Source organism: Macrosteles quadrilineatus, unplaced genomic scaffold (genome assembly GCF_028750875.1).
Source record: "Macrosteles quadrilineatus isolate MER2022 unplaced genomic scaffold, UCM_ALF_1.0 Scaffold_8__2_contigs__length_117827958, whole genome shotgun sequence".
NCBI lineage: Eukaryota > Metazoa > Arthropoda > Insecta > Hemiptera > Cicadellidae > Macrosteles > Macrosteles quadrilineatus.
The window spans coordinates 76112131-76126059 of record NW_026542601.1 but is presented as its reverse complement, the minus strand read 5'-3'; the positions used below and the strand labels follow the sequence as shown (position 1 = coordinate 76126059).

At 34.0% G+C, this 13929-nt stretch overlaps 1 protein-coding gene across 1 annotated transcript; it reads left to right on the top strand.

Moving 5' to 3' along the window:
• Positions 1-1919: 1919 nt before the first annotated feature.
• Positions 1920-8621, top strand: LOC128999259 (uncharacterized). Its single transcript, XM_054425654.1, has 4 exons — positions 1920-2032; positions 6622-6862; positions 7308-7441; positions 8436-8621. The coding sequence occupies exons 1-4, from the start codon at positions 2029-2031 to the stop codon at positions 8603-8605; spliced, it is 549 nt and encodes a 182-aa protein (XP_054281629.1). The 5' UTR covers positions 1920-2028; the 3' UTR covers positions 8606-8621.
• The last annotated feature ends 5308 nt before the right edge of the window (positions 8622-13929 follow it).

Here is a 13929-nt window from a genome sequence, read left to right as displayed (position 1 = left end):
GCTATATTGATGCTGTGGAGGGATATGGAATTTAAAAAGCCTAAAAAAAGACCCAGGAGACGTTCTAAACAATCAAATTTGTTTTATATGAATGAATGAAAAAGTGCTTTATTGCTGCTTTTATTTACATTTCCAGATACCACGCAGGGCATCTGTCAAAAGAAACACTTTAGGCATTGGCCGGAAGGGCCGTCAGCCAGGTTGGCTACACAGCAAAGTTCAATTTATTTGACACCCTGCTCAAACTACAACCAATGATAACAAAGTACAAATGTCTACACTCTTTCCAACCAAACTGCAGTCAAAATATTTTAACCAAGCAGTGCATACCTGTAGCTGGTGGCGAAAGTAGTAGTCAAATATTTAATTTTTATCTTTGTGTGTGCGTTTCGGCGACCTCATCATGAGTGAACTTTGATGTTCTTAACTAGGATCTGAAGAAGAAGGTGACATGGTCGCCAAAATGATCGTCGTTCGCCCTTAGAGAAGGTAAATAAGAGTCACAAGACAATACTAGGCCTAACGTATATTATTAACCTCTTATTTATATGGTAATAAATTGATGTGCAGCAATATTCTGTTATAAAGATTTGTTACAAATGTTTGAATGCATTTTTGTAAATGAAAAAAAAAATTATTACAGAATAAACTGCAGCCAGAGGAGCTACAGGATGTTATTCTCGCTCTGTGTGAAATTTTCAAGTGCTCTATCTGTTTGGAGGCCCTCCAGAAAGACACGACATCTTGCATAAACGGTCACTGCATCTGCACCAAGTGTAGGGGCAAGCAAGAGACTTGCCCATCCTGCCGGAGAACGTTCTCCAACGTCGTGCAGAACTGTCTCATCAGTCAAGTGCTTGATGTCATCCCGCACACTTGTCGCTACAAGAACTGTTCGTACCTTGTCACCGCCTAAGACAATCACGAGTTGTACTGTGCCTACAAACCTATCCAGTGCAAGAACTGTGAGTGGCAAGGCCCTGCGGTGGAGCTGACAGATCACTTCAAACAGGAACATCTGGAGAAAATGGTGTTCCTTGAGAAAACACAACCCATCCGTACGTTTTGTGAAAATTTCAAAACCGATTTCACCTTCACCTCCCAATTCTCTATATACGGACATTTCCTCTGGCTCGTTGAAGATCTCAATGTGGCCACGGGAGTTTTGAAGTTCACCTTCATCCCAGTGTTTTGCGGCAAACCCAAGCATGACATCAATGTGAAGGTGTCGTTCAAAGCAGATGAGAAGGAGTATAAAGTGAGCACCAGAGTAAGGATTGATGTCAGCGTAGATGTAGAGAAGGATAATTGTCTTCTCGTCCCTGCATCAATGCTACATCACTTCTACAGCAAGGAGAATAAAGACATTACCTACAGTGTGTTCATAACAAAGGCAAAACAAACAAGTAGAATCAGCTGAAATGCACAAGGAAAGGGTAAAGACGAAATAATTTTTTGTGAAAACAATTTTATAAATAAACTAGCTGACCCGGCGAACTTCGTATCGTCTAAGTTATAGGTTTCCCCTAAGACAGACCGATGGAAAGAAAGTACCGTTACGTTTAATTTTCAAGATGATCTCGTTCGCATCGCTCAATCACGTCCTGGTTGAAGTTCGTTCGCTACGCTCACTCACCTTTGGGTTGAATGAAATGCACAAGGAAAGGGTAAAGACGAAATAATTTTTTGTGAAAACAATTTTATAAATAAATAATCTATCTCTTAGAGGAAACTATTTTTTATACCCTGTTCCCTTTCAACCAAAATGTAAAATGAAGATACCAATAATTTATATTTAAATAACAAACCAGCAATAAGCCACAACATCTAATAATTCTTATCACAAATTTGACAGCTAGTTGTTATCTAATGAATGAGATTTATGTAGTAAGAAACAGTCTGCTCGTGGGGAATACATGGTTTTTGTGAAACTTGGCATGCTAATAATATGCACAAACTGTTGAAAAACCTAAACATAAAATTGTCCATGTTGAATTGCCAATAAATAAGTGATGCTTAAAAATAAAAATGTGTAAGTAAAAGGTTATATATTTTCAACAACTTCTAAAAAAACTCTTAAGTAATTTGATTATGAACAAATAACATTTTTAATGTAAAATTTTTTAAATACTGGTGATCAAGCTGTGCAGAAAAACCAATCCTCGATGTCGCTATAGTGGGTATTTCTTTATATCAGATTATAGCCCAATCAATAAATGTTTTTTATCGCAACTAAATGGTGGAAAGCTGGATTTTTTATATGTGATAGAACCACATGAGAGGTGTATTTTCCCAAAAGTCCCCACTTCTACCCCTTGAGCTTTCCCCCCACCCCCCTCCAAACATAGAAATTGCAGTGATTTACTTAATTGATCATAATTTGAATGTTATGTAAGCTATCGAGCTGCAATTTGTTTCTATTTTATTTCTGATTAGTTTTCCTACAACTTTTGTATTTATAACATTTTTCTAAAACCAATAACTAGGGAGATATAAAATTTAAACTTCGTTAAAAGCTTTGTTTCAGAGTGCAAAATCTTGTTTTTCTCTATGTATACTTTTAAATATAAATAATACGCAAATATGGTTCAAACAAAAGTTTTAGTACGTTTTTCAAGGTTTACAAATATATTATTGGTTAGTCATCTAGGTGATCGGGTGAAGAGCTGAGCGTCGGCAAAGTGAGTACGTGCGCGCTAGTTGAACACCTCTGCGCTGCGTCATCGCATCTAGCCCAGCCAATAAACGCACCAACTGCCTTTTTTCGTCGCTAAATAGTGGAAAGCTGAGATTGTTATATCTGATGGAACCACTTAAGACGTGTATTTTCTAAAAGTTCCCGATTCTCCCCTCCAACCCCCCCCCCCTCCAACCCCCTCCAAACCTGGAAATATCAGTTGTTAACTTTACTGGATATAATTCAAATTCTACGCATGCCATGTAGTGAAATTTGGTTTAATATTATTTATAATTAACTTAGTTTATCTACAACTATTGTACTAAAGATTTTCTTATAAAACTATATCCAAAGAGATATAATGTTTAAATTTTTTTTTTATTTTTATGTTTATGATTACACAATTTTGTTTTACCCTCTATATATTTTTTCCCAAATAAAATACGCAAAATGTTACAAACAAAAATTTTAGTATGTTTCTTACGGTTTATAAATATATATTTGATTAGTCATCAGCATCCGCGCAACCCCGCCCGTCGACGCATAGCCTAATAAGGACCGGCACCGCTAAGTTCTCAACTGTTTTATTTAAATTCTAAGACTTCCTAATTTGTAGCCTACATTACTACCAAAACAATCTGTTTCCAAGCTAAACCATGACTAAATGAATCACCTCACGGCCAGTAAAAACTTTTCGTCGACTCACTAATCCTTGATACAAACTGCGTCCTATCGTTGATATGTCCCTCATCCTCTTCACGCTTCTCGCTAGCAAATAAAATATGGCTGCTCTGCCATGAGTTGTAAGCCTGTGTTAAAATAATATCACGAACAACGTAGAAAACTGTCGGTAGTATTTATAAGCCATTTTTAATCATGGTAAGGTAAGGAACACAAATTAAAACCAGTCAATGTTAAAACTAACTTTTTTATTAAGTCTATATAGAGGAGATTTTAAAACACTTAATAAGCACCTTCATCTTTATTAGTGATGTGAAACGTTTGCATAATGTCTACCAAAATCCAATAAAGAACTATTATGCTGACTAATTTTTTAGATAACATGAAAACAATAAAATATTAGAGAACAGAACCTCACCAAGATTTACAGTATAAAGTCTCTAAAAATGATTGATCTGGACCACGTATTAGTGCCGTAAAGCAGATTCGTAATACATTGCTGCCAATTTTTACGAAAAAAACCTCAATTTGATTGACACATCTACACAATATGTTAAGAAATTTGAATAATCTGCCTGTATGTATCCCGTAAATAGCGGTAAATAGCCTGCATGTACGGGGACACAAATAGTTTTTTACTTACTTATTTATAAATTTTGGATATATGCCTTATTACATTAATTAATTGGAAAGTAAATAAAAGAAAATACGTCTAATAGTCTAACCCTTAAAACATAAATTTACACTTATTATGTTACTGACAATACTGTAAATATACATAAAAGATGGTAAGTGGTCGTCGATTTCGATTCGACACTCCAATCATCCTCAGACCCATAGGCGAATTGGGTCATCTCATCATTGGGTTCAGTATGTTTCTTACCCAGCTTTATGTAATGTAATATATGTATCCATGTATATTATTGTCAATAGGTTTAGCCATTGACAGAAATAATTAAATAAATTATTATTTTAAATGATAAACGAGTTAAAACCAACAATAAATTTAAGAAATGTACAAATAATTAGGTTTCATCTAATTAGTATTTTTTTCAGTTTACTATTTAGATCTTTACTGACCGCGAGGCGCAGTTAGTATAAATCTTGCGGGGAACAAAGCGAGTCCCATTGGTGGTAGATAATGGAAAGCACATTGTAACGTAAGGAAGAGCAAAGAGTATGTTTATAGTGATTTTTAAAGTGTTTATTAGGCCTAGTGTTCTATACCTCAATCTATCAAACTTTCGTTGGTCAAATATGAAGAAATCAAGTATTAAAAGTATTGCAAGTATAACAAGTAAGTAGGTAGAGATTAATTTACCTAAACCAAAACCGGTTATAAAAAAATTATTGGGTTCCATCTAAATAATAATTGTTTTTACTGTTAACGGTTAAGCTTGGATACAGATTGTTTTGGTAGTAAACTAAAAAGTACAAGGCCATAGCATTTGTATAAAACCTTTGAGAACTTAGCGATGTCGGTGCATATGACGCGACGCATCGACGGGCGGTGCTGCGCTGCGCGGAAGCCTGCACCCGGTGTCTTTGCCGACAATGCCGACGCCCCACACCACATCAGTTTTTTTCAGATGACTAATCAAATATATATTTATAAACCTTAAGAAACATACTAAAGTTTTTTTTTAAAACATTTTGTGTATTTTATTTGGGAAAAAATATATAGAGGGTAAAACAAAATTGTGTACTCTTAAACATAAACATTGTAAAAAAAGTATAAATGTTATATCTCTGTGGATATAGTTTTGTAAGAAAATCTTTAGTACAACAGTTGTAGATAAACTAATTATAAAAAATACAAACCAAATTTCACTACGATGGCATGCGTAGAATTTGAATTATATCCAGTACAGTGAGCGACTGTAATTTCCAGGTTTGGAGGGGGTTTTGGTGGGGGGGGGGTTGGTGGGGGGAGGATCGGGAACTTTTAGAAAATACACGTCTTAAGTGGTTCCATCACATATAACAATCTCAGCTTTCCACTATTTAGCGACGAAAAAAGGCAGTTGGTGCGTTTATTGGCTGGGCTAGATGCGATGACGCAGCGCAGAGGTGTTCAACTAGCGCGCACGTGCTCACTTTGCCGACGCTCAGCTCTTCACCCGATCACCTAGATGACTAACCAATAATATATTTGTAAACCTTGAAAAACGTACTAAAACTTTTGTTTGAACCATATTTGCGTATTATTTATATTTAAAAGTATACATAGAGAAAAACAAGATCTTGCACTCTGAAACAAAGCTTTTAACGAAGTTTAAATTTTATATCTCCCTAATTATTGGTTTTAGAAAAATGTTATAAATACAAAAGTTGTAGGAAAACTAATCAGAAATAAAATAAAACAAATTGCAGCTCGATAGCTTACATAACATTCAAATTATGATCAATTAAGTAAATCACTGCAATTTCTATGTTTGGAGGGGGGTGGGGGGGAAAGCTCAAGGGGTAGAAGTGGGGACTTTTGGGAAAATACACCTCTCATGTGGTTCTATCACATATAAAAAATCCAGCTTTCCACCATTTAGTTGCGAAAAAGGCTGTTTTATTGCATTCATTGACTGGGCTATTATAATAAAGTTAACCAAACCACTTCTCCTTTACAATGTTATGGATTATAAATATGCAGAATAAGCCATTTGTTGGTTTTTTGTCAGACAATGAGCACTTATGTGTAGATAGTTTTATGTATATGGCAAATAATAATTATGAGAAAAAAGGTTTTAAAGAAACATGCTTGCCTATTATATATAGACTAGAGGTCGTCCAGTGCTAGTGGTCGAAAACTCGACCAAAAATATGTAATGAACAGACTTCTCTATTTTCACCACAAGCTGTAAATAAAACATGTGATTAAATTTTTTCCATTTGTTTTGATTTTCTGTTCATATTTTGTTGTTATTTCGTCACTCCATAAAGCCCATGTTAATTTTTTTGAATTTTAAATTAATCTTTTGTGTTTATTTTGTAGACTATTTTAATTTACAAAGGAATTCTGCACATCTAGAAGGAAATATATTTCTAACAGTATACCAGTACGTAGATTTTCCCTGCGATGCACACGAGCTGGGAAAAAAGGTTTTAAAGAAACATGCTTTCCTATTAAATATTAATATAGAAGATTGGTTTGACAGTCATGCTATGATAAAATAATCCATTAAGCACAGGGTAATCTACAATCAATACAATAAAACTAGTAATAAACTAGTTTCCTCATTGTTAAACCACTGCAACTTGTTCTCCAGCAATGCTAGCTATTGAAGACTTCATTCCACGTCAGTTCTGGGGCCCCCGTGAGCCAGGTTACCCTCTGCGTATCCAAGCCCCAGTTCCTTATGTGTTTGTCGGCTACGTACGCAAGAACTATCTCGGACCTCAGGCAAAACGTTCTCCTGGGCCTGATCCGGACCAACTCGGCTGTTGTCAAGAACTGTGCTATATTCTCAATGGAGAGTATAACAATAAGTTGCCAGACATTCGGTTCAAGTAAGTTGTACTTTTTAAAACGCAATCCAACCAGACAAATCCTTGACATTTGTTTGGACTGCTTTCCCTAGAAATTTTCACTTTCGTCTGTTACAAAATACATAGTAATTTTAACAAAATTAACATCACCAAAAAAGGCAACAATTGTAGTGCTTGTTATTACTTTTCCTTTGTAAAAACTGAATCTTATTAATAAAATACTCTATGTTATGTTCAGTGTAGCTTAACTCTGTTGTCAACAAAATATATCTCTCTTATTTGATGAAAAATTGTATGGTTTGCATTGATTTCCGTTCCAATAATTTGGCAATAAAATTAGAATAGTAGTGCTTTTAAAAATATATATTATTTTTTTCATTGATTTTTATGATAGTAAAAAGATAAGTAAATAGAAGTAATCAACATGCATTCAAGTGTGATCACCACAATGTTGGTTCTTTGTCAGTTTCATGATATGCGGTAGCAGTTCCCCTGAGATCTACGAGGGCCGAGGATGGACACGCCAGCCGACTCTGCCTCTCAAGTACCAGCGACTCAACAGCAAGTCTTGGTACATCGGCATCATTGGCGACTATTCCGGTAACTGATAGACATAGACATGAATACAGTACATGTACAAAGCATTTCATAGTTTGGTGTTAACTGTATTTTGTTGCAATTTTATGTGGAAACCATCCATCATTCATAGCAAAGTCACTATCTCCTACCCTACATTCCTTGGTATCAATAGCATCTCATTTCCTTGAACCTACTCTATTTTGGTGTGTGTGTTATAAATATATATATCAATTCTTCTTTTCTTTTACACCATCATAATCTCATTCTTATATCATCATAACACATTCACAGGTGTTATCACAATATATTGTCTTTTAGTCCAACTTACATCACAATGTTTTCCAACTTTGGTACTATCACAGAACCCCATTATTTTTCTGTCGTCATATCAATAGCCACCTCATATTGGTTTATCACAATCTCTGATTCTGTGTGACAGCATTAGAGAGCATTGATGTTGTTGTTTTGTGATGTTTCAGTCGAGGTAGCCAAGACTCACTGGAGTGAGGCCGTTCTATGACGTATTTAAACGCGTATTCCGCTTTAATCCTCTGCCACACTAAAATATGGCGATGCAACTTAAATAATTGAAAGCCAACTTTTAATTTAATCTATGTTTGACAACTTTTAAATGTTTTTTGCTCTGGGATTATTTTGAGTTTCCAATAACATATCTTACTTAAAGCTGTGTTTTCCTAGGCGCGGAATCAAAACACAGAGAGGTTATTGCTTCTCCGCTACTCTGCTTTCCCTGATCTGCTTCCGCTCCTGTTAAACACCAGCTTTAAATAAATAGCATAATTTTTACTGTATATTTACAATTCTTAAGTTCACGTTTTGTTTGTTGGAAGATATTCAAAGCAACTTTATTTTCCATTAGACTTTCATACCAATGAGGTATCCACCCACAGGGTATCTCAACAGTTGATGAATGTGGGTTATTTGTATTTCTTAGATTTTTTTCAATGTAGTCGATTTGTTTTTTTGGTCTTATTTCTATAAACTATTGTTTCAGAAACTGATGCACCCCCGGCTGTATTCGAGAGAATTGACACCCTTTTATCGTATGCTATGGAAAATGACTACTTGACAAAACAATATACCAGGGTGGACCTAGCTAACCCCTTCAAGAGAAAAGAAAGAGAAATTGTCCCACAGAATTATATCAGCAGTATATATTTATAAGTTGGTATTATTTACTATATTTATTCATCATATTTTGTATAAATTAATTTAATTATTGTACTTCAATTATGAAACTGCTGTATTTTACGAATCATTCGCCCCAGGAGGTCTTTTATATAGAAATTTGGAATTTGATATAGCAGAAAACACAAAAAAAATTTAAAATTAAAGGAAATACATACCATGTAATTTTAGTAGGCCTACCGGTCTTATTAACGATAAAACTACTTTGAACAGCTATACTTTTGTCAACAGCTAGAAATTAAATGTTAAATGTGCTAGTTTTTGCTGTTGTTTTTTTTTTATGAAAAATGTTTAATTTCATTTGTAAATTAATTAGTGTAAGTTGTTTTTTTAGAGTAAAATAGACATAACTAGAGAACCCGTGCGGCTCATAGTATGGAACATAATGCCGAGGAAAACTTTATGCTTAAATTCCAGTAATTGTAGTTACATCTTAGAATTGTTTAAACACTTGTTAGAAACTAATTTTAAATACCTCTGTTTGCCTCGTCAAGGTTCACCTACATTATTTCTGCTCTCAGTTTTAATTGATAACTTATAATGAATGCTAAACGGTCTGCTTCAATTCGAGTTACATGTTGCAACAAAGTTTTTCCAGCATTGAGAATTGAAGAAAACTGTTGCCTTAGGCCTACTGATAACCTGTGTTTAGTAATTTAAGTTGGGTCTTTTTATTTCTTTGATTTGAGACATCCCCCTAATCAAATTTTCTTCGTGGATACCCTGAAAAGTGAGGTGATATCAACCATTTCATGTGCTCCATTTTTTGCCAACTGGACTGTCATAATCTGCTTTGAATAGACTGAAGCACCAACAACATTGAAAGTTGGTTAACGTATTTTAACGTAGTGTCTGTTAGTCTCACGTTTTTCTGTGGAGTTTCTCTAAATACCTGTTGTTGGTTATAGCAATTTTCGTATTCGTTTTTATTAATTTTAATAGCAAATGTTTTATTATTTTTCCATGTCTAAATTGTACTATAACTTATTATATTAAAGTATTTCAGTTACTAAAAAAAAAAAAAATTGACCGTAACAACTCGATCGTTGAATACATAAAACACTGGTTCCTTCACTTATGTTTGGTCTAATACTGCCACTAAAACTTTCAATAGCAAATGAGCTGTTTAAAACTTCTTATTTTTTACTTGAAATGTCTGGATTGTGCTGGTAAATTCATTCAATAAACCTTGTATAAGTTTTTCCGAGGAACTGGCAACATAACCTATAAGTAAACAATCCATTTGTGTTTTTTCTCAATTGAAGTAGAGCGAGTAATACAAAAGTTTCCAATAAAAACATAAGGTCCGCCAAGATTTGGTATAATCTTGCTACTTGAACGCATCATAGTCAAGGCATTAATATAGTTTATACTAAATATTTTGAAATATCTTGTTTTGTCTGTGTCAGAAGTAAACATTTCTTGCATGCATTCATTTGATCTGACATTAGGCAAGTTTACTTTACCACCGTGACAACACTATGTGCTTTGTATATTTTTTCACTTCCAAAGTGAGTTGCATAGCAGAACCATCGATGTATAGCAGAACTGGCAAATATTATTCATATCACCAAGTGAATGTGTATCTGGATGAGTGTCTGTTAGACCAGGCCTCTCTTTTTCTACTCTCCTCATACGCATAAGATATCTTATTATTAATTGTCTCATACTCACGTTTTCAATATTTCTTCTTTGAACTTGAAGCATTTTCTGTTCTTCCTACAAAACTGATTTCCGGTTTAACTTGGTCTTAATATTACAAACATTAATATTTACTCCCAAAAAGCTAAGGAGTTTCTTTTTATAAACAGCTGTTTTTGTTTTTAAATTTGTTCTATGTATTTCTTATGGGGAAAACCCAACCTTTGAGAGGGTCTCACGCCCTTAAGAGTAGGAATTTCAAAATTCTAAAACCTTATTGCAAAACTACATATTGAGACGAATCTTTTGACACCTTTAACGTTGAAATTGGTCCACAATTAAGGGAGGAGTTGCGTTAACAAAAAACGGCTTCACGTATTATATATATAGATAGATAGATAGATATTAACAACAATGATTTAACATAAAAGGGGTAACATATTTTTTATGTTTCATAGATAATATATATATAGATAGAGTATATGGCTACTGGAGCCAACTTTTGCTACAGTGAACAGTTTAAAAATGGCCGAACTTAAAGTTGTGACCGTCATTTAAATTAAACTTAATCTATATTATATCCAGTATCGGTCCAATTATTTTATGCTATATGGCTGGATTAAATCATGCGGATCCCCGCAGGAGGGGGACATAAAAGTGAGCCCTGAGATATAATTAAATTTTTTAAATTGTTAAAACATTTTGTAAAGTTTAAAAGCTGCAGGGTGCTAAATTTGTCAGAAATAAGCCTGTGTATTTTATGTATAGTAATAATTTAAGTATTGTAATGTAAAACAGAAAGAAAAAAGGTGAAGATTTAACAGAACCTCAATAAATACAAGTTTTGATTTAAACCTGATAAAAAAGGGAAAAACTTAATTGCCTCAAAATATTTACCTGTTGTCAGTAGGTATGAAATAAATAAAGTCAAATAACAACAAAGTGTGTACTGTAAAGTAAAGTAAAGTAAAATACCTAAAATATCTGAAAATCATCCTAATCACCTGCTTCTAAACCTTTAGGTCAATAGTACCGCTACCTATACGAAAATAACTCCGCATGCTTCATTTAAAAGTAAACTAATTTTTGTTCATTGAAATATTTTTTAAGTTAGATCCAGATTTGTTGATAAATATAAACTAACTAATGTTTTAATCGTATTTGCTGAATGTTCAAAATGCTGAACAGAAAGTTAAAATAAAGCAATTTTATAGCAGTTAATGGATAATAATTAAATATTATATAATTATTATATTAGGCCCTACAACAGTTTTATCTAAATTATTTTTTTAAATACCGGTAATAGAGACAGATATTATAACATCTATACTGTATATATTATTTGGTATTACAAATTTAAATTATACATGCAAAAATAAGTCGAAAATGTTGAATAACTTTTTTCAATTTTGGCTTAATTTAGCCATAATCCGCCATTTTGTAATTTTTTTGAAAATAATTATTAACTCAAAAGCCCTTGATGGAGATATTTTTATAAAACTTGGTATAAACTTAAAGTCTACAGGTATAAACATTCTCCAAAAATATCTTTGATCAGGCTCATCAAATTAAAAAAATGGCAGCCATTTAAAATTTGTAAAGTTAAATTCCATTAAAACAAAATTTTAAATGGCCACCATTTTGAAATTTGATGAGCCTGATCAAAGATATTTTCGGAGAATGTTTATACCTGTAGACTTTAAGTTTATACCAAGTTTCATAAAAATATCTCCATCAAGGGCTTTTGAGTTAATAATTATTTTTTTTAAAAATTACAAAATGGCGGATTATGGCTAAACTAAGCCGAAATCTAAAAAAGGTTATTCCACATTTTCGACTTATTTTTGAATGTAGAATCTGAACATACATAGCCCGCTATCATCTTTAATGCTGCATATTATCTTTAATGTCGTTGATAAAGATCGAGATCAAGAGTGGGCCAACATGAGAACCTTGCGGGACGCCGGAACTCGCGACGAAGCTAGCAGAGACGTGGGACTGAAAGACAACAGCCAGACGGCGATCAGAAAGATAGCTCTCAAACCATCGAAGCATCGTGCTAACAACGCCATAGCCCTCCGGCTTAGCAAGAAGATGACGGCGACTAAACTTGTCAAAGGCTTTGCTGAAATCCTTGTATATAGCACCATCTTGGCATCGTCGATAGAAGGCATCCATGACTTGGCACTGGTGAGAGAAGGTTATGGTCACAGTAGAGCTGCCAGACCAGAGGTGAATCCTTTTTGTTTGTCTATCAACACTTGTCTGAACAAGGGCTGAACTGATTAGGCCTTAGAACACTTTGCTAATACTGTAACTGACAAAAGGACAATTACTGGCCTATAGTTCATAACGTCGCGGTTATCTCCTGACTTAAATATGGGATGGGGACGACATAACCATTCTTCAGGACAGATGGAAAAGTGCCAATGGACAGACTACGGTTAAACAAGTATTGGAGTAGAAAGGCTAATTCAGAGTGGCAGAATTGAAGCTCTCTTGGGCCTGGTTATATCATCTGCCCCGCTTCCCTTGGTTGCGTCCAATTCGGGGATAATGAAGGGGGAGTTGAACACACGCACAGGCAGTTAGTTCACCATGGTGAGCTGAGCGGGAGAGTAGACAAGTCAGCGAAGAGTTGACACGACTCCACATGATTAGAAGCCTCTAATACGAAAACTTAACTGTTACTATTAATGTCTCCCCAATTAATGCAATATCAAATAAATTTCTATGAGGATAATGGATTTGGGATCGATGAACTGAACAGTCACAGTAATTTCGTAACAATAATAATCAAGTACTATTGCGTTATTGTACTATATTTAATTCAAGTGCTATATTTAATATCTTTAACAGCCACAAAATGTTATATTAATATTATAAGAAACCACCTATATAACAATTATCATAATTAGGTTTAAACAAACTTGTAAAATTTCATGTCATATTATTCTTTGTTTTACATCAGACTACAATGTGTAGTAAGATTTCTTTTTTTTAATAAATTTGAATTTATATATACAATTTACACAATGGAATAACCGAAATATTAGCGAATTTCCCATATAGGGAATGGAATAAGCTCCTGGACACGGGACCGATTTTTTTTTCGTTTTGAGGTCCCTAGAGGGCAAAAACACCATCCGTTCAAATTCATATATATTTATATATATATATATATATATATATGTGTGTGTGTGTGTGTGTGTGTCCGTTAGCGCAATAACTCGAGCAAAAACGATCCGATTTTGATGAAATTTGGTACAAACGTGTAAACCTACGTTTATTCGAACGAGTTCGCGAACCAGCATGATCGGACCATGGGAACGGGGGTTTATAAGGGGTTTTATGGGGTAAAAATGGGTTTTTCCCACTTTTGACTCAAAAAACATAAAACTTTGCAATTTCCTTCCAAGTAGAGCTTTAAAAAACAAATAATTTAGTATATTGGAGCGTTATAATACACCTAATGGTTACGGAGAAAATTTCAAAAAATTGTAAATTTAAAATTCCCATGTTATTCTTATGGAGAATAAGTAAACTGTTGTAGTTTGCTTGTTTATTAAAATTTTTTGCCCAAATTTGGAAAATGTTTTTATTTCTTACTAACTATTAACATTTTACATAAAAAACACTTTTACCCTCCCTGTTGCAGC